General features: G+C 42.9%; 1 protein-coding gene across 1 annotated transcript in view; it reads right to left on the reverse strand.

The window, feature by feature from the left end:
- The window catches only part of ATXN2 (ataxin 2), a gene marked incomplete at its 5' end in the record, with an annotated part of 42,830 nt that extends 22,889 nt beyond the window's left edge, over positions 1-19,941 (reverse strand). Inside the window, 9 exons of the mRNA XM_010144276.1 lie at positions 792-974; positions 4,682-4,860; positions 5,381-5,578; positions 8,239-8,330; positions 9,552-9,676; positions 17,134-17,284; positions 17,505-17,576; positions 18,260-18,319; positions 19,905-19,941. Of these exons, the coding sequence (XP_010142578.1) occupies positions 792-974; positions 4,682-4,860; positions 5,381-5,578; positions 8,239-8,330; positions 9,552-9,676; positions 17,134-17,284; positions 17,505-17,576; positions 18,260-18,319; positions 19,905-19,941 (1,097 nt within the window). The remainder of the gene's footprint in view (positions 1-791; positions 975-4,681; positions 4,861-5,380; positions 5,579-8,238; positions 8,331-9,551; positions 9,677-17,133; positions 17,285-17,504; positions 17,577-18,259; positions 18,320-19,904) is intronic.
- Between the last annotated feature and the right edge of the window lie 1,483 nt (positions 19,942-21,424).

Consider the following 21,424-nt stretch of genomic DNA (forward strand, 5'->3'; position numbering starts at 1 on the left):
CACAAGGCAACAGGTCTATGGGGGTCTAACTCACACCTTCTTTCTGAAAAACGCATTCGCACTGCAATCCTCTAGAATTCTGTCACTGCTAAGTACCAGACTTCAAACTGCCGCTCACCTGCCCTTGGGTAAAGCGCCCCGCTGCTGACAACTCACTAGAACACAGCCTCAACTGCAAGAGCTCAAGACCAGCGCCTGGGTCACAAGACTGAGCTTTAAATTTGAAGTCAAATATTGAAAAACCGATTCAAAAAGAAGAGATCCTGACTAGATCTGCTGCTACAGTACTCAGACAAACCCAAAATGACCACTCAAAACCTGCACAATCTTTACAGAAAAAATATATCCAACTTGAATATCATTTCATCTTCTAACAGCAACCTTCCTCTACCCAAACACCTCCTTCACTTGTAAGCCACAACCCAGCTACACTGCCATAACCACATTCCGTGATGCCATGGGACCTACAGAACTTCCCTAGTCTCCTTCAATAACTGTCCTCAAAACTACTTCTTTCAACAACTAATTCCCACATTTTTCCTTCCTCTCTCTTGGTACAGCAGCTGACTTGACCCCTCTGCAGTCAGGACAGTACTGCCCAGGAAGGACCGACTCACCAACCACTTCACCAAGCTCTCTGGCTCCCTTCTCCCACTGCATCTAAGCAAGCTACGTTAGCAGACCAGTGTTGATGCAGAGCCTGTATTGTCTAGAAACGCAGTGTTCTGCTTCACATTCACACTCTAGAGCACCCCTGGCAAGCCATCTGCAATAAGCCAAGCTTTACCTACCCCCACTGACAACTGATGACCACGTCCCACCTGAAGGGCTGCCTCGGGCCACTGCAGTAGTAGATGCTTCCCCTGGTGCATTATGAGATACAAATTCTAAGCCACTTGAAATTGTACCCCTACCAGTAGAGACTCTGTGACCTCGAGGGTGCCGTTGTGCCTTAGGAGACATCCGTGGAGGCCCTGAGGAAGAGAAGACAACCCCACACAATAAGTACATAAGTCCGGCACTAAGAGTATCTACACAAAGTCCGTTTTTAATCCAGTAACTCTCGATAATGCAGTAAGATACAGTCGAGCAATTTACACTGACATGGACTAGAACCTGGGATCCAGGAGACTCAAAAGGCCAAGCCATTGGTGCAGCCAGACTCCCGACACGCTCATCGCCTTGCTATGACAGCTCACGTTCATTGGCATTTAGCAGCTTTCTCAGAACCGAAACAGGTTGAAATTATTTGAATCCAAGTACCCAATACCACTCACAGCAAGACAAGCCAAAGAGGTTAGTGGCCCAGCTCCCTCTGGACAAGCACAGCTCCAGGCTACCAAACATTTTCCAGAAAAGAAACAACTTCCATCACTTTTGTCAGGTGGTCAGTGGTACCAACCATTTCTTTACAGAGCAGTCGCCGCTGGCTGACCAATGCTCTCGGGGAATTTCAGCAGAGCATCCAGCACCGAGGCTGAATTGCCTGCAGCAGGTCACAATTCATTTACAAGTCAGCAAAATTGCAACCAAACAAGTTACTGCTGTCCCAAGGTTCAAGTCATGCACGTTTAACGCCACAAGCTAAAGTCATAAGCGAATACAGAAATCCTGAACAGCTCATACAGCTGCTGAAGAACTGGTATGCTCGTCTAAGCAGCAATTGAATTTCTACAGCCTAACAAACATTTTCTTTACAAGATCAGACTCAGAATGTTGATACTTCAAAAGGAAAATCTGTGTATGAACAGGAGACAATCTGGTGGATTACAGCTCATCTTTAATGAAGGTCAAAAATAGAGAAAAGTTCAGATAATGGCTTTCTGGTTTCAGATAAAGTGTTAAAATACCAAGTATCCCTTTGGTTACATAAATCTTTAAATGTCAGCCTCTGCTTTACCCATGAATCTGAAGTACGCTTCAACCCAAATGATACACAGGCAAGAACACACACGGTCCAGCAATCCTCTTTTAGTAGCAGACGTGAACTGTTGCCATAAGCGGCAGTTCTCCGCCTGCCTGCCAAATCAATCGCACGTGTTCAAAAATAACTGAATTTGCATGTGGGTTCTCCGTGTCGTACTACATCGAAAAGTTCACGCAGATACTGACAGCGGCACGCCAGGCAGACACGCCTCCTGCCACCCACGTTCTGGGCACGGACCATCTCGAGCATGTTTCCGGTGAGCTGCAGCCCAGCATTACTGATTCAATTAGCAGGACGACTGGTCTCTCCTGCGGCTCCAGCGGAGCAGCTATGGCAGAGACTGCGAGAGCCCAGTGAGTTCAGTGTAACCAGTTTGCATTTTTCAGGCTTGCTAGACCGTCTTGTGGAGGCTGGTTTTTAAGGGCACTTCAATAAAATAAAAATGTTTAAATGTGTTCCTTACTGTACCCTTGGAGGACAAATGAGTTTGGATCAGGTTCTTTTGCACACAGTTACTCACGGGTTAGCCTTCCTCTGCGTACTCTGGACTGCAAGGGAGCTGGCTTATTGTTCTGCCTCAGTGCAAACAGATCTAAAGGCTTCTACAGACTGACCTCTGGAGCAGCTTACCCTACAGTGCACTTCTCTGAATACAGCATTTTTAATTTTACTATCATTATATTGTTGGATTTTTACAAAAGGTAGTTCAATGATTTAGTTAAATTTGGAACGGCTTTTTGTGGAACAACTGCTTTAGATATTTGCTATTTTATATAAATTTATATTCCTAAAAAGGCCCTCTAAAGTGATCAGGTCCTGCATGTTGCTGTGGGTTAAGTTAAGACACTGAGCAGCGTTTACAAAGCTGAGTCTATTTCATACCAACTTGGGAAATTTCACAGCTTTCTTTTGTTTTTTTGTAAAGCTCTTCAAATAAAAAGGTTAATAGAAATAGTCTGATAAACTAAAGTTAAACACAAATTATAGGTTAAGTAATGAAGAGGAAAAACAATTTTGTAATTAAACTCACAAAGGAGTTAAACAAAGACAAACAAAAACATGAACAAATCGTGGTATTGTACCTTCTGAAGACATGCGTTTAGGCATAGTAGAGACAGGAGCTGGAGAACCATGAGCAGAGGGGTGAGACGGGGGCCTGGAGGGCCGCGAGGGGGGCCTGGAGGGCGGCCGTGTAGGGGTGGCTGCCCGAGGTGGAAGAGAGTTGGGACCTGACTGGTAGCGAGAAGGTGGGCGAGAGGAAGGAGATGGGCAAGGCGATGGCCAGGGAACACCTGACAGAACAAATGATATGAAGGAAAGTATAAAAACTAAAGAAAAATTATGGGGAAAAAGGTCAACAGAAAAAAAAAAGTAAAATATGACAAAATGATTTTTCATGTTTAACCCTTTGGGGATAGGTTAGTTTATTTCTGCAACCAATAAAATGGTCTCTGCAAGGTTATTTCCTCCACTTCAGGTCAAATTTAACATCTGGATGTCACAAGCTCCCCAAAGGGTTAATTAGGATCTACAAATACTACTAAGGAATAGACAGTAAAGTTTGATCTGTTAGCCTATCATATATATGCTCTATAGTACATCACTCTTGACAAGGTCCTTACAGAGCTACCAGCTGTTCTCAAACAGCGGTTCACATACAGCACTGGCTACACAAACTGCGACTTGCAAACCAAACGATGAGCAATATCAACTCTAGGAACTGCATCTTTACAAAAAACAGCGGTGTTCAGTGTCTGAATCCTGGCGTTTATGCCTGTATCAGTTATCTGAAGTATTAATGTAGTATTTTAGTCTAGGATATAGGGCTCTTTGTTTCCAAAACAAATTGAATTCACAAGCCATTCTGAGTATTTTAGGTATATGATGGTCTTTATAGGATGACAGAAACCACAAAAACTATGAAAAAATGTCAAGGTTAGCATTGTTTGGGCAAGACTCGGTTCTCCATCCTTTATACAGCTGCCTCTGTCTTTAACAGGGAGTTTCACTTACCTTTAGATGTTTCCCAGACTTCCTCTCCAGATAGAGGTACTTGAGTATTATACATTTTTCATTTATTCACAGAGTCTCATTTAACAGCATTTTTAACTTCTAAAAATGATGCCTCAATGATAGGCTACTGCAGAAATCCATCTCAGAAGATGGTTTGTTTCTGCTCTACAGCATTTGGCGATGTCTGTTTATAAATATCGCCCATGTGTAGAGCAGGAAATACTCAAATAGGTACTTGGAGAGAAGGCTTTGGATTCCTTTTCCCAACCATGATTTCCAACCCACCCCTCATCATCACAAAGTCAGTGAGTTGCTTTATTTTTTTTCATGGGAAAGAGAACCGCTCCCTGCACCAGAAAGGCAGAGGGACGCTTCTCCAGCTCCCTTTCACTAGGTGTCAGCATTGCTGCTCCTCCTCCACAGAGCTCAGCAGCACTGAACACACGAAGAGATTTTTCATCTTTAAAGCCACAGGCTGCACCATCATCTAAGACAAAGGTGTTTGAGAAGGAAAACAAGACACTATAATGATTTCTGCTCCACCAAGCTGCACACGGTGCAGTCAAATGTGTGTTCCATTGTGAGTTAAACCTAAATGGAACTCACCCCCTCTGTGTTAAATGATGCATGCTCACCCAGCTTATGAAATACGTCTCCTAAGACCACACCATACGCAGTTTCAACGTAATTAGAGAATTCACTGCTATTTAAGGCACATTTGTTCAGACTTCAGATACTTGCCTCCGTTAACTACTCTCTGATCTGCTCCAGAGTTAGGACTGAATTCTGAAGTGTGGGATCCAGACCTTGAAATTGGTGGGCCTGATCCAGCATTGCCCATCCTTGCCGAGTTTTGTCTTCCACTTCCCCAGGGCAGGACATCTCTATTCCTCTGTCCAGGTGGAATGTATTTATTTTCTCTGAAACACACCAAATTTCTATCAGTGTAAGACAGAACTGACAGACAATGAAAAGTACCCGATCAAGTGCTCTGCTGCTGTTTTCTGTCTTGCTCAAATCAAGCTAAAGGAAAATTCTAAATGCTATCAGATGTTGACCTAACATTCACCTCATGAACTGGCTTTTCATAGTGACCACACAGTCCACCTTCTAGGAGCCCACTGATACCAAATGATTTAGTATTAATGCCTGAAATTCTCCGTGACGTCCCCAAACCACTGGCCTTTCCTGTAATTTGGTATGAATTCACCCCAGCAACATACCAGAAGGGAGAAGTCTGTCTCACTACAGAGATAATACAGGGCCAGGCAGAGGTGTACAGGTTAGCAGGAGTGCCAAGAACAGCAGGGCATTGTTTACACGAGGTTCCTAACCTCATCGGCCCTGCTGTAAAAGCACAGTTTCAATCGGTAAATTGCTACTGTACCAAAAATACGCACATCGTTTAAAGAAAAATACTATTCAGAGAGTAGCGGGTACCTAGTGTTCACACCATGTCCTTCTCGTTCACTAGCATTTCTCTGAACAGCAGTGTATTTTTCTTCTTCTGTTCTTTCATCATTTTCCAAGGCAACCCGAGCTTTGTATTGGGCACTTGATTCAATTTCCTCTGCTAATTGAGTTGCTCTGGCTTCCCGTTTTAAAAACTCTTCTGAATTATCTCTTTCTAATGGCACCCTAAAAGACAATGGAAAGGAAAAGAATCTCTGAAACGCATTCAAAAGCACAAAGGAGTTACAAAAATTACATACTGTTAATTCTAACCAAGTCAGACTAAAAAAACCCCTCGCTTTAAGGCAGGAGACTCGCTGTCCTCTTTAGTGTGTTGATATTGGTGGACTGGTTTGATATCTTGCACAAATTCAGTATCATTTACCTGCCCAAAGAGCTGAGGTCACGGTGCGGAGCCCTTCCGTGACTTGCAAAATTCCCAGTCCCTAAAGCCATGCAAAGGCTCCAACTTTAAACACAGAGCAGAGTAATAAAAGCCTTAGTCTGTTTTTAGAGAGGAACCAAAGAGACCAGATTGGAATTTCCTTAGCTATTTACACATTCTAAACAGACCCAAGAGTCCCCAGTCCTACTGAAATTAAAGGGTTACACACTTAATCCTTTGGTATCTCCAGCCATAGAATTTCAGCTCTTCCTGTTACTGCAGAAAAGATGAATGCAATACATGAGAGCACGGGACCAGAAACCTGTGACTCATCTGCCCTGTCCTAGGACCTCACCACCATTCATCCGGGTCTCTATATTAGTTAACAGCATATTGCTAAAGGCACGTGTGGCTCCCTTCGGAAAGCCAAGCAAGAATCCAACACACGAGCAGCCAAGTACTGAAGGAGACAACCGGAGATGGACACATCACACCCATCTCTTCCTTCTGTCCACCCATGGTTTGGGTTTTCACCTGTTCTGATTTTTGTTCAAGTGTCGAGTTTTATAAAATAACTTTGAAATTTGTCCCTGATTCTAATTTTCAGTTCCAGCGGCTGTTTCATCCAACCTTACTTTAGAAAAAGCTACGTGAAAATGCAGAACAGCGTTGAGGTTTGGACCATGCTGTGCTGGGCACTATAGAATCACTACTACACATATTTTGAATATAAGTAAGAACAAAGAAAGTCAGTGGAGATACAAGCCAAGTATGAAATAATATATGCCAGATTATTCAAGTGTTGGTGGCAGAATGAGGAAAACAAGTGGCTCTGCCAAAGTCCAAGCCAGCACTCACTACTGCATCACAAGTTTTTCCCCCTTAAACACATTTTTGGCCAGGTGAGGTTATGTACTGGCCTTGTCAATGCTAACTGCAGGAACACCACATCAAAACCTTGCCCTTTGGTGTAAAGCTTTGGCTCAAATAAGATATGCATGAACACCATGCATACAAACCGGAAGTGATGGGTCCCTGTGCCACCCAAAACATCCTTCTCTATTTAAAGGGACTGAAAAGAATTAAGGGATGTAGGAGGGCAACCTGAACCAACAAAAGAATGACTTAAATCTTCTAACAGGGAGAAGGCCATTGAAGATGAAACCAAGGGGATGGGCAAGACGATACTGTTCTGAACTCCAGTGAGGGGAGCAGCAGGTACAGCAGCTGACCCACCTCCTCATGCACTACACTTACTAGAACCCAAACAGTTACCTTTATGCAGTCTGACTAACTAGACCTGCTAATGCTTAGCTCTAGGAAGAGAAACCCAGCCAACAATAAATCCTTCACAACCTTGCAGCTGCAGAGAGAAGCATTTAGCGACACTACGGGCGGCTCCTCACACACTTGGGCAATCAGGAGAAGAGTCTCCCCGTTTAGCAGACTGATAGGCAAAGCAAGTTGCTCAACTCGGAAACAATGGAATTTGTCTCTGGCAATTTCAAGCCACCTTTGTCCTTTTAATCTGTTTCCATTAATATCCATAAAGCAGAAAGATGGAAGACTGAAGTTCAAAAGTACAGAAAGTACTTAGAGCAGTGAAGTGTTGGAAAGAACAGCTTCCGCAGACGCGGAGATAAGCCGATTAGGACGCTTTGATTATCACCGTGTTACAGGTCTGTGTTAACAAACCAGTAAAAGTAGCGTTGTTCAACCTGAGACCTGTACACAAATGCTCCAATTTGCCACACAAAAATCCAAATCTTCACTGCAGTTCCTTAACACTCAAAACTAAGTTTATGCTTTGGGGGTTAAAAAAGTGGGAAAACATTAAAGACATTTCACAATTGCTGTCAAACATCTGGAACTGCTTTGGTTAACGTTATAGCTGCAGCCTGTTGGGAACAGGTCCACGCTGCCCAGGCAGCCAGAGCTGGCTTTACGCTACTCCAACATCCAAGCTGTTGTTCTGTTGTAAACTAAAACTTTAGTTTAGATCTGGAAAGTCTGCTAAACAACTCATCCACAGCACACAACCCCGCCTTGGTTATCAGCAACATTTCAACATTCCAGTACCCCCCAGATCAATTCTCACCATGGAATTAGGATTCAGTCAAACTGTTCTGCCAGCTTAAACACAAACTACAGGAAAGACAGTCTCACAGTTTGGTATCTTCCACCCTATTCATACAAATTTTGGTAAGAAATAAGCATTATTGCGCCCCTAAACTCAGAAAATGTTGCAATGGGAACAAGCTGTGCCCATTTAAGGGAATATGTAACGATTACTACATCTAAGTGCTCACAGAGTGCTGGCAAGGTCTCTAAAGCACTATTCATTCACTGCTTTTTCAGTTATTCGAGTCCACAACTTCATAAAGTATGTAAAATTACAAAGTTTGTCAAACCAAGGAGAACATTAAATAAAAATCTAGTAACAAAATATTTGGGAACTTACGTATAAGAAGATAAACTGCTGTCATAAGTTGATACTACACCATAATTTTCTTCATTGTAACGAAACATGTCATTGGGATCCCATCCATTAGACTAGAAGAAAATGATGCTCGTTTTTCAAAATGACACTGGAAACACATTCCCTTAAAATTAAGGGCTGATGGCAGAAGTTAAAACTTTTGCCCTTTTTCCTGGGCCTATGAATTCACTGTCCAGCTCACAAAATTACTAAAGCCACAGTTTATTTCAGGGGAACTTTGTTCACCAGAAGCACAGGTTTTACCTTCAAAAGCTGTTTTCTTTGTTTGCTGTGTGTTTTATGAGGGGGTTGTAAGTACCATGCCCACTCTGCACTCACAGATTACTGGCTAGCAGGAAACATATCCAGGAATGGCTTTTCCCCAAAGGGCAAATCGACACCTGGGGACATTAGAAGCATCCCTGGCTGTAGCAAGGGCTGGAACTTTTTAAAGGCACTACAATTACCCGAGAGAGAAGGGCAGCAGACCCCTGCTGATCTGCACAACTTCCCCACTTTAGTAAAACTGCTGTTACAGCACAACTCTAAGTGTTTTGGATGTTTTATAAAAGCACTGACAGTATTAACTGTTCTAACAGGTCTCAGCTGTACGATAGGTGCACTAAAATTGACAGGAGAACTGTTCCACCCAAAGTTAACACTCTCCACAGCCACACGATGAGATTCTCCTCTCATCAGTAGTACTATCTTTCTTTAACATATTGCAGTCTGAATACCTTACTCAAAGGAATTCATGGCTGAGTAAAAGCTGACTGCTGTGATAGATAAAGAAACGTCATTTGAGACCATGCTCTTCACCTAATGATTCATAATCTGCTGAGGTCGTATCTGTGCTTATTAAGTCACTTCCATCAATTTCCTTCATCTTCACTCAGAGGCAGTTACCTAAGCCAAATTTCTCCATAATTTCCAAATGCAATGATAGTCAGACAGAAACACTCTGATAAATCACTTCAGTGTACTGCTGAATTTGGAGCCCCCAGTTAAGTTCCCCTCTCAGGCAGCCCATGAGTCAAACACATCCCTTACCACAGCAGCTGCCATTTGTCAATATTTGCCAAAAGTGGCATCTGAAATCCAGCTATTCTTATTCAAATTGTAAAAAGAAACTGTGGCAGCTGCTAGCCAAGGCTGAACGTACCCCCATACAATGCAGGCCAGCAGTTTTAGTCCAAAGTTCAATGCTAGATTAAAATTAAGGAATTGTTGAAGGCATGTCCAGAGAAATGGCTTACTTCACCGACCGGCCCAGAGGATAAAGCAGCATTACTTACAACATCTGTCTCTAATGCCTCAAGCTCCTCGGTGGCGGTGGTCTCTCCTCCATCCCATGGTTCAAGATCCTTCTCCTTGTGTTCTCCATTTACTTTAGCACTGATGGCTGAGTCAGTAAAAGCATCTGCACGGGAGTGGGAAGGACAGAGCCGAAATCAGTTTGGTTAAGGCCAGGAAGATATACACATTGTGTTCACCTCTTGTAGCTGCTGTGTTCAAGAGAAAGGTGCCTGCTTCCTCCTTAGGATAACTATGAAAGCACAGACCAAATTCTAATAGATCAAGAATAGCAGTAATTACGTTCCAATTTTAAAATATTTTACACAAACTACACATATGTTTTTGAAAAGAAAAAAAGAGACTATCTGAGGATCCCCATTCCTCTAGGAATCCCAAGACTTGAACACCAGGCTTTTCCAAGCAGCCCACACAACTGCACTCAAATAGATTAAACAAATTGCAAAAAACCAAGAATGCAAGTCAATCCCATTCCCCTAACGAGCAAAATACAAGTTTCCCTCCAAATATCTGAGTTTCTCCTGTTTCCACAGCTCCTCTACACACCAGCACGCGCATGTTTGTACTCTGTCTCTGTTACCCTTCAGCTTGGTGCACAGAGATGCTGTCGTCTTTCCTGCAAGAGCTTTTCCAAGCAGCAGCTTACCCAAATCACACAGCGAGATTCAAAACTCTCTACCTCTTGTTCTCTACCACGTATGAAAATAAATAAGCAGTAAGGGTCTGCTACCATTCATAAAAATTATTAAAATGTATATATAAAAATACAGATCATGAGCTTTTATTTTCACTCGTTCATGTTTCATTCAAGCCAGACTTAAGGAATGCTACTAGAATATTAAAGTGCTGTAAAAAAATGCACAAAGCCATTCATCAAGGAAGCCAAGCTTTTATATCTGTGAGCAGCCAGATCCCAGAGCTGCCGTACTTAAGCAGAAGGAACTTTTAAAAATAAGTTTATTATAAGCTTATAAATAAATAAATAAGCCTAAAATAAATAAACAACCAATCTAGAACTTCCTATTATCAATGTACTGATAAAATAAAGAGTAAACACTTCAGACCTTTAAAAAAAGAAGAAATCAAACCATCAGGCAGTGCCAGTTATGGAAGAATGTGGCTTAAATTAACTTTTGGCAAGATCTGAAATCTAACTAAGAAAAGCAAACTTTAAAGCCCTCGTGAAAAGAATCCCCAGCATCTGAAGCTGGCCACTGATGTCATTGTTTTTAGACAATCACTGAAGATTTTTAAAGTGAGACCACTGGCATGGCTCATTCTTCCTGTGGTACCCAATTCCACAGCGAGGTTCTGCCCGTGGACTGGGACAATCCGTCATAAAAGCAAACTGCTTTTCTGGTAACATTCAGTGCTACCTCATGAAACGCCCAACTCAGACACAAAGACCAAAGGAACTATGGGTAAGCAATTCAGCATTGTTAATAAGCTTCTGTGGAGCGAAATGTTATGAAAGATGTATGAAAAATAAGAGAAAGTTAGCTAAAAAATAACCACCCCTTCATTTCAAAGGGAGAGAATCAGTAGAACCCCATCACCCGGCGAGACGTCACAGTGCCACCCCAGGCTGTGGCAGCACCCAGGCAGCCCGGGGCTGACACTCCCCCATGAGATCGCATTTTAGCTCGACATGAACGTGATGCCTTTAGCAGGCACGTTCTGGGATTACTTGTAAACTGGTGGGAAACTGGGTCATTGTACCACTGTACCACCTACGTGCTGCTGATGAATCGTTGTGTTTTCAACTGTTCAGAACAGGGAAATTCAAGGGTGAGGACAGAAGTCACCAACTAACTGGAGAAACTCGAAATGATCCCGTGAAGTTACGCATACATGTTTTACAGTGCCATAAATGTGTGAGCAAGTAAGCTTCCGTTATATATCATGGTAACAAAAACATTATGAAAGGCAAGATGCAGAGACAGAGTGACTGCCAAAAGTTACCTCTTCTGAAGGATCTACAATGGATATGGAGAGAGAAAAAAATGGGAAGATGCCAGCTCTAAATACAGGTGGATTTTTTCGCATTATACAGCTGAATTCAGGCAAAGCTGAGCTCTCAGTATTTCCCCATTTTCCTTCACAAAAAAAGAAGACCCCAAGAGCTTACAGGTTTTGAAAGAAAATGTCTCTTGGTTTCCCTTCACACAAACAGCTTTTAAATTACACTGTAACAGCAGATACATTTAAATGTCATCTGAAACTACAGTGCAACCTCAACCCACAGTTCAGTAGTCACTAAAGAGCACGTTTAACTAGGAGGCAACCCCACGTTTAACTTACCAATACCCCCTAGCTAACACTGCCATAACCCCGACAGACGAGTGCTGCTGCTGTGCCAAACCCCAGCAGTTCGGTGTTTCATGTCTGATCCTCTCAGATGGAACATCTGCAGGTCAGAAGCTGCTTACGTCCCTTAGGAAACTGTGACAATTGCGCCGCCGTTACTTCACTGGGAGCAGAGAGAACTCTGCTCCAATGGAATTAGGTAAATACAAGTTAGGAGGACTGAGGACAGCACCTGATGGAGGTGATCTGCTATATTTCAGAAGGGTGTTTCCTTAATTTCTATTAAATTACTTCAAACTCCAAGAACAGCTGTGCCATTTTGCATACTGTGAATAAAATACCAGCTTAACAAGACTCATCTACTCAACCCACTGATTTTCTTATTTACAAAAGCCACATAAACATTCAGCAGAGTGCTGTTAAAAATCATAATGATACAGATGAACTGGGGGGGGAAAAACCTCAAGTCAAAACAGAAACTCCACTAGCTAACAACTGCTGCAGCTCTGAGAAAGACGTGTGCAGTCAATGCTAAGTTTCCCAGCAGAACCCAGTATATCATGGGGCACAAGAAGCTTCACTGCTCTTCACTTCTCTCCCACTTCAGAACAAGTCACAAGCGAGACCGCAGCATTGGTTTAACCTCTACGGCTCAAAGAAAATCCAGAGTTAGGAGAAATTCAAGCTACAAAGGCAGACTTCTAGTCAAACAATATGGTCTCACAAGCATTCAGGCAAAGTTTAAACGTAGCAGAACAGTACCTCAAGGCACAGATCGCTCTTTTCCTGGAACAAAGAGCTAGGCAGGCACACAGGACATCGAGATTAAAAATGCAGCAAGTCAAACAAGACTTCACCAAAATTAATGAGCTACAAAATTGGGAATGTATCTAAAAATTTGGAAAAATAAAACAAAAATACTGCTCTTAAGATTATTAGCAAAGTAGAAGCGAAAATATGAACTGCTGCTACAAGTGTGGACTGGCAGAGCAGTAACAGAGAAGAAAGATACTGACTGCCCAGGCTCAGCCTCCTCTGATCTGGTGCCTCCTATCTCCAAGCTGTTGAACAAGCAATTCACCTCTGACATGGCCAGATTTTTAATCAATTCCTTTTCTACATGGTAAAACCCAAGTTAAAGATCAAATGAAAACCAGTCAAATAAAGAGCTTGAGCTGTAATGCTTAATTAGACCCACTGCCTCTGTACCTGCTTAATGGGACATCTCCCACGCAAAGTTCGATATCAAAGACCTCGCTTCTTGTTTTAAAACATGCTAACGGGAAAAAAACATCCCAGGGACAATTCTATGCAACAGAAATTCACATTAAGTACGGCAAAATAAATACACGCATCCTGAGAAAAACTTTGCTTGGGCAAATTCTTCGAGTATGTGCTACTAAATGAATTGAAAAAATTGCCAGAATAGAGCAATTAAGAGTCCGGGTTTAATTAATTTTAGTGTTTAGCACGCTTGTTTTTGCAAACATATTTTGAGCTACTAACGGTGAGGAGCACAAATACGCAATTAAGCGCAGCTCGGCATTTGGATGCTACTAAACCAGCCAGCGCCGCGTGCCACAGGTGTTCGCGCCGCAAGCCCTGATCCAGAGCAGCGTGGCCCAAAGCAAACCCAGGTTTCAACAGTAAGTTCTCATTTGTTTTGTAACTACTTACTACTGATTTGAAACATTAAAACCAGTTACCACCAGCTCCGCAGAGCCAACATTTCCTTCCTTTGTTCATCATATGCCGACTGCTATTCCCCTTGCAACACTTTCTCTGGAAGGATGCCACTTGCAGTGCTAATTCAAGGGAAAACTTAAATAGCCAATTCTCTTCTGCCTTCTTCCCTCAGATTTGTAATATTTCTCTCAGAATGCCATAACAGTGCCAAAAAAACAATAAAAACATTGTAGAAGCCTTTTACTTTAACAGCAGTTACGATGTTGAATTGTCTTGTCTTTAAAGAGAAGCCAAGGCGGCAACTCCAAAGCCTTACTCAAATTTGAATCGTTTGCTCCGTGTTCAGGAGCACGGGAAACACTGCGAGGAGCCTGTTCTGTACAACACGGGACAATCGCACCTCCTGCTTCCAGCATGCTTCCATCATCCAAGGAACACGGCAACGAGGAGAGCTGGGCACCTCACCTTTGCTTCGGAAGGTGAAGCAGAAAGAGGTTTCACTCTAATGCAGAGTCAAGGACTTCAACGTGCACATTAGAGCAGGCTGAGAGCAGCCCGCTTCCACTGCCGCATGCAGAAGGCAGTGCCTGTCCCTCTCTAAATGCAGATAGAAGAGTCTGAATATACAACAATTCCACCTGAGCTTTCCAATGCATGTTTCATTCATCAGCCTGCCTGTGCTGCAGAAAGCCCTAATTCCACAGCGAGAGACCCTCAGGTGACTCCTTTCCCTTCCTTCTGAAGCCTAACAGGAATCTACATGAGCACAGAGGTCTACACAGACTGACAGAGCTGCAAGTAAGAGCCCAGGAAGCAGGGACGGATTTATTTTTTTAAACGTGAACTGTTAGAATGTCCCTGTCTACGCACACCTAGTATTTTTTTTGCCAGCCCTTCCAAGTTCTACAATCTGGGCAGGCACCACACTTTCTCCACTGGTGTGTCTTAAGGTGCAACGTCACGCTTGGCACAAGCAAATCTAAGACTGCTGCTTCCAAACAGGGTGGTTTCACCCACCCCAAGTCTACGCTGTCGTTACCTCCCCTGCTCTCACACCACTGATGCAGCTGCAGGATGGATTATCAGCTCACTGCTCCAAAGCTGCACGAGTCTGATAGCACTGTGAGGTAGCTGGCTGACACTTCGGACGGGTCTTTTAGACACGACTGTATTTTCCACTCTTCTGAAAGGAGAGCCCATCCCATTCCCTTTCTCCCCACCTGCTGCTCTGTTCCAGCACTCTCCCAGTCTCTTCTGACCAGTCTCTGACCCGGTCAGCAGAGCACACGATGCAGCTAACATCTCTGCTATTCAAGACTGAGGATCAAGATCCACACTCAGTAGCACCATTTGTCCACATTCCTCCAGCTCAGCAGAGAAGCAAATGCCAGAATAAAAATCCATGGAGCTCCAGATATTTCTACTGAACCAGGAAACAAGGACACACTAAAACTTTCAGAACGGCAGCTTTTGTATAAGTTCAGCTTACTTCAAGGCCTCCTCCAGAGTCTAGTAGTCTCCTAAAGGGGTACGAGAAGCTACACACACAGACCCTGCAAACCCTGCTCTAGGTAAGCCTTCCCCAGGGTAACAGCATGCTTGTGCAGTGCCTTTTTGTTTGACTACGTTCTTAAAGCAGTGAGAGCAAGCTGCCTTTCCAACCAAATACGTCCAAGTTGCCTACTAACTTGTCTGTGAAAGCCAAAAAACATTGAGGGCTGGGCAATTTAGAAACACTTGTTCCAGGATAAGTGCAGTGCTGTCAGACTTCCCTGGGCGCCAGACAGAACCCGTTCCCAGCATAAACGCGGCAAGGAGCACATCTCCTCACCTAGGAGCTCAGACTGGGTTTTTACTGTGACTCACACAGGCTTCTCTGACGGGGTACCATGAACATTTGGGTTTATTTCTAAGGACTAAAGGCCGGCAGTTCCTGCATGCATGTTCGTACGCTTCCTTTCCCAAGAAGCAGAAAGCCCTTCATTGCTCTAATTTGCAGGTGCGATCAGAGCCTGACTTACACTTTCAAGTGTCACTTCGAGATAATACATTTTTGAGACAAAATGGAAAGCAGATTAATTTAGCCACTACAACTTATCGAGTTTTGCAGCCTTCCTGTTTATCTTGCTCCAAGTCTCTACAGCTTTATTTCAGCTCCCCTCTCCAGCTACTTAAGAGATTTAGATTCAAAGACATTGCACATTATAAAGTGAACTGAGGGACTGTTCAGCCTGAAGTAGTCATTTGCTTCTAGAAAACTTCCACTAAGTAATTTTTCCTAGAAGTAGTAGCGTGTTCTTCATTCTATTTGCTCCAAATCTATAAAGATGGGTAACGGACAGCCCAGTTTACGTTTACATTACAGCAATGTTCGTAGCAGACCTGTTATAGAACAGCTCTCCTTAATTAAAATTCAAAGCCCCATCCAGAACCTGCAACTTATCTATATTTCCATGCTACATTTGCCCTGACATTATGCATCATCTTCTGGGAAAAGCAAATTCCTTGAAACAACGAGCCTCTCATTCTTCAGCTTTAATCAGGCAAGGACATACGCACGTACAGACACATGGTGGAAAGAGAAAGGTCCCATCAGATGTCCACCAGTCCCTCCACATCTCTGAGTTCATACACAGGAATAAAGCATGTGTGTTACAATAACAGCTTGGCTCCCAGTGCCAGCTGTGGGCCAGCCTGGCAATGTACCCGTACACAAATTCACTCCGTGGCACACAAAGCTGGGGACTCGCTTTTATTCCTCAGCCCAGCAAGTCAGCAACAAGAAGCATAAAAACCCCTGAGATTTACCACTCAAAAAAAAAAAACCAACCCAACCCATTTGCAAAGGAATTAGAGCTGACTTGTGAGCCAGAAAAATAATTAGTCTCTTGGAGATGAGATATTAAAAGAAAAAGTATGAAGATTGCCTGATTGCCTGTAAAATCATTTAATTCTGATGGTTTCAAGCCATGCCTTCAAGATTTTAAGACCACCTGTCTGCTGCCCAGCTAGGTTCTACAGGTCTAGAAGTAGCAAAGCAGAAATTAAAACCACAAATAGTGGATTTTCCTTAGGAATTTTTAGCTCCATTTGCATAGTATTTTTAGAATATTTATGTGAATGCATGTCAAGAGATAAAAGTTACTAAATTAAATATACTACTTTATATATACACCAACTCTGAACAATAATCTTTTTATAAAGAATTTGTATATTCATAGATTCTCATTTAACAGACTAATTTAGAAAAATATTTACATAAAAAAACAACCTCCCACAAAATCTGTAAAATGTTTTGTACCACCACTAAGGATTTGCTTCCCAGACACCAAAACCAGCTGCACAAAGCAGAGTGCCCTCACGAAGGTTCTGCGATCTTAAATGTTGATGAATTTCTGATTTGGGGAGGAGCTGCGAGTCCGCTCTTTCCACTGACTTCAATGGGGTAATTGTGTGTTCCACACTCATTAAAAGGCTAAACATGAGCTTTAGGTCTGGGAACCTAAAGCATCGACTTTGAAAATCTTCCCTCACAATCTAAGATACAGACAAGTGCACAGTCCAGTATACCTCTTCTCGCATAATTGGTATCCATATCCTTAAAATGCACCATCACAAAATCTGAAGACTTGAACAAGATACTCTCCAGTATGTCTTCGCGTTTTGGCCCCAAACTGGATTCTGCAGTTTTCCGATGAGCAGCATCGAGCACTAAATCACACTATTAGAGACATAAAAAGAACACACTGACTTAATGCACAAGCTACTCGATAACGTCACATACTTACAAAAAACCCAGACACAATAGTTTGCAAAAATTAATCTGCTTGTGTAAGCCTAGTCCAAATAATTCATAATAAATACTCAAATTTTAATCATGCATTGATTATTCAATATAGGATCTTTTAAAATAGATAAGAGACAAAATGGAAAAAAATTACCTTAGGACTGTAGGTTTTAAAAACTCCTTCATATATACCACCATTTTTCACCTGTACTTCACATTTGGATCCCTAGAAGGCAAGAAAAATGGAAACAGCTTTCGGCCAGCTGGACGATGACATCCGAGTGATTTTCTCAAAGATGTATAGTTTACTTAAGCATAACGTGTAAAAATACAGCTCAGTTTTTGGTCAACTCTACTCAATCAACAGTTGCCCATTTCTAAATATGCTGCTGTGGGCTGCAGATGCAAACAGCTGGCTTTGTGCATACCCACATGTGTTCTGAAGGGACTTAAAGACACTCACAGCAGCATATCTGGTACTCCCAAGTTTTTGTGCAGAACCAAAACCCGCGTGTGTATGGTGGGGTACAAATAACGGTGAAGGTTTATCCTGGTCTCCAGCAGATGTGGGACAATCCGCCTTACTTAATTCTGGCATGCCAGGACTTCCACTCACATCTGGAGAGAAAGGCTTCCAGCCCCTGCATGCAGACTGATTTTATTTATCCATAACCTCTCTAAAGACAGAGAATTTATGACCAGTGCACCTAAGAAATGTGCTACACCTCTGCAAACTGTATTTGAACCTTTCCAAGCCAAACATTCAGATTCTTTAACATTCAATCCTGCCAAAACATCCCTGCTGCAGAAGTTGAATATGCACTACGTTGTATTACAATTAATGGACTAATTAACAATTCAATGTCCGTAGAGAAACCATTTACCCCCCTTCCAAATAGGACGACTTACAACAACTGATGTAAGTATGTGAACCATTCTCATGTTTGCATAGATGCCATCGAAAGAAATCTGAAAAAATAAAAAAGACATCAGGAATAGATGAGAAACCCTTGTAACAGTTTAAAAAGCCATAAAGAAAGCAGGTTTTCACCAGGACATACTAGTTCCTAGAAATATTGGTCTAAAACCTTACTTGGTCAATACACATAGAACTTAGGTCACATGAGAGATCATAGAAAGGAAAAAGGGATCACTGAAGACCAGAACATCCTTCCACACAAGGTAAACATTACAGAGTGCCTCTAGTGTCACTCAGTAAGGAAATGCTCTTGTTGGCTGGGGGAAGCTCATGTGTCTGGACTGAAAAAGCCCTCTACCACCCCTCTCTGGCTGCCAGGTACCACCCCTCTCTGGCTGCCAGGCTACCACCCCTCTCTGGCTGCCAGGCTACCACCCCTCTCTGGCTGAAGATCCATCAATGGGGTAAGGTACTTCAACTGACGAAGAAGTAAAAAGGTGCTCTCAGGCCCTGTTGAACTACATCGTTTCCTCTAACAGTCCCAATTGCGTGCATTAACAGACGCTGAAGTCATCCAACTGGAGAGCACCAAAGAGCTACAAAACCCACTGTAAAATTTGTCAAAAATTAGTCAAAAGTAATTGATCCCCTGCAGTGTCGGAACATGAGGTCCTGTGCTGGGAGAGCTGACCAGGGCTCACCCAGGTTGCTGCATGACACGCTCGCGTGAGCGTACATGAAGCAGCCAGAATGTCTGTGTTTTGTGGCAACACCTGATGTCCCTGTTAAACAAGAAATGCCCAAACATGCAAGGACCCCACCACAGGTTGAGCTTTTTAACTGACAACCTATCATTTAAATCATCCACTTACTCCTGCGCGTTAGCCACCTCCCTGGTCTGCAAAGACATGCCTGTGACCTTTTTCACCTCCCTTTCTCAAAGCTTCTTTATTTTTACTGAAGAGCCTTGATATCTTCAATAAACATTTAAGTAAACTGTAGTCCTCCTAAACCTTCCTTCCCCCAAACTATTCATCCTTGAAAACCAGGCGAATAACAAATTAGCAAATATTTGATTAGCGCAGTTCAAAGATCCACTTTTAAATCGAGATCCGCACGTTCAGCTTTGATAAAACTACATTCTACAACTCAAGCCACTCCTCAACGTCAACAATACACAGCCTGGACAGTAACTAAAGCTATGTGTTCGGGGTACTAGTAACATTGGGTTAGCTATTTTACAGTAAAGGTAAAAAACCTGTTATTTTTATTTAACTAAATGCTGTCTTACTGTCAGCTGTTTAAGGGAGAAGCCAATGTCGATGGAAATCACTCAAAAGCACTGCATTAAGTTAAATGTTATCTGTATCGCTGTAATTGCAATAAAATGCAGAATATTTAGTGTAGACAAAAGTTTAAGTGAGCCTTCCTCCCTTCGCCCTCCCGCGAGACTCAAATGAATGCAAGATGCTACATCTTCAGAAAAGTGTGTCTCAGTCTAAAATATCCACCGTGATCGCCAAAGGAAAAATTGAGAGAACATTCCGGTATCTGCTCTTCTTACACTGACACCTGGGACCACTCACGTCTCCTCCTGTCTAGAAGTGGTACAATGAGGAAACCACAGACACTTACCGTAGGCTGAGGCGGTCCTTTGCCACTGCTGCGACCTCTGAAATGAAACACATACATGGGACACGATTACAAGAACTGCCGAAACTGGTCCATTTCCTAACAAGTAGGAATTCAAAAACCCGTCTTGATTTAGTGTCAAGAACGGGCTCAGAACAAGCCAGCGCTCCCCTACAGCAGAACTTGACAGCTCCAGCACCCACAGCATTATCCTCCAAACTACTGACCTACAAGCACGTAACAGTCAGTAGGCAAGAGGGTTTCCTACCGTGACTTAAGAGAGTAAAATGAAGAAAACACCAAGCCTAAGTCATTATAAAAACCCCAAAATACTCTCTCTAAAGCAGAATCTCCTGTAACTAAAGCAAATTCCAAAACTTAGGGGGAGATGAAACCAAAACCCACTTTTGGGCCCAAGTCCTACCTAGCACAGGGTCCCTTCTTTCAGACCAGAGGCTCAGCACCTCGACACTGTCGAGGTGGCCACCCAAACAATGGCTCCCAAGCTCTAGAGGAGCCCTGACTGCAGGGGCCTGCCCAGAGCTGGCTCATCACCGCCATCACCACCCAGCAACTGCCACCAGTGGAGGCGGCCCATCCGCTCAAAAGCACGGACACTTCACAAAGCTTTTACGTTAACCTGTACGATTTAATACCATGGAACGGTCTGTGCGCTCCACTTCGGACATCTCAGTCCCACCAGCACTTCTGCAGCAAGCAAGTCCACAACAGACACAATTCTTCACCTTCACTGCTCTGCTGTATTTCAGAGTTACTTCCTTGTACCAAGAAGTCCCAATCTGAGATATTTCAAATATTTTAGATTTGTATTACGACGACTTCAGGAACGCACACTGTAACATGAGGCCAAACCAAGTTTTCTGTTCTATTAAAAAAATCAATTTTTCAAATAGACCCACCTTACAGAGGCACAACCATTTAATTAAAGACACCGAAGGAATCATGTCTACATTTCAAAATATCCACAAACACTGAAATCTACACCCAGCGGAAGGTCAACTGTATTCAATTGCTTTTGAAAACACTGTGCTGTGGTTGAACACAACCCTGCTCTCAAAACAACATGCCCTTATAAATAGGGCTTATGAGTTAGCCAAGAAATCAAAGAAACTTCTCCCAACGAACATAAATAAATTCTGCAGAAATAAGCAAGTCCATCCAAGAACCATGAAAGGCCTTGATGAGGAAAAAATGGAAAACCACTGAACTATCACCTGACTCATTTAAGAAAACAAGCTTCTGAAACAGAAACATGGTCTCCTACAGCATCCCACACACCAGTGCCATTTGCTGACGGGCAAGAACGGCACGCTTCGATGTCCAGCTGACATTTTCAAAGTACTAACCTCACGACAAAACCCTAGTACAAAGAGTCTTTCTTTAGTTACCTATCAGCTTTCCATAAGGCAGCTTCACAACTTCAGGCTTGCTCTGGAGACAAGCAAGTCTCACATTGTCCCAAGTCTGCCACTTGTCAATGGCTCCCTAGAGTGCGGTGCTGA

Source organism: Buceros rhinoceros, unplaced genomic scaffold, assembly GCF_000710305.1.
Source record: "Buceros rhinoceros silvestris isolate BGI_N320 unplaced genomic scaffold, ASM71030v1 scaffold38589, whole genome shotgun sequence".
NCBI lineage: Eukaryota > Metazoa > Chordata > Aves > Bucerotiformes > Bucerotidae > Buceros > Buceros rhinoceros.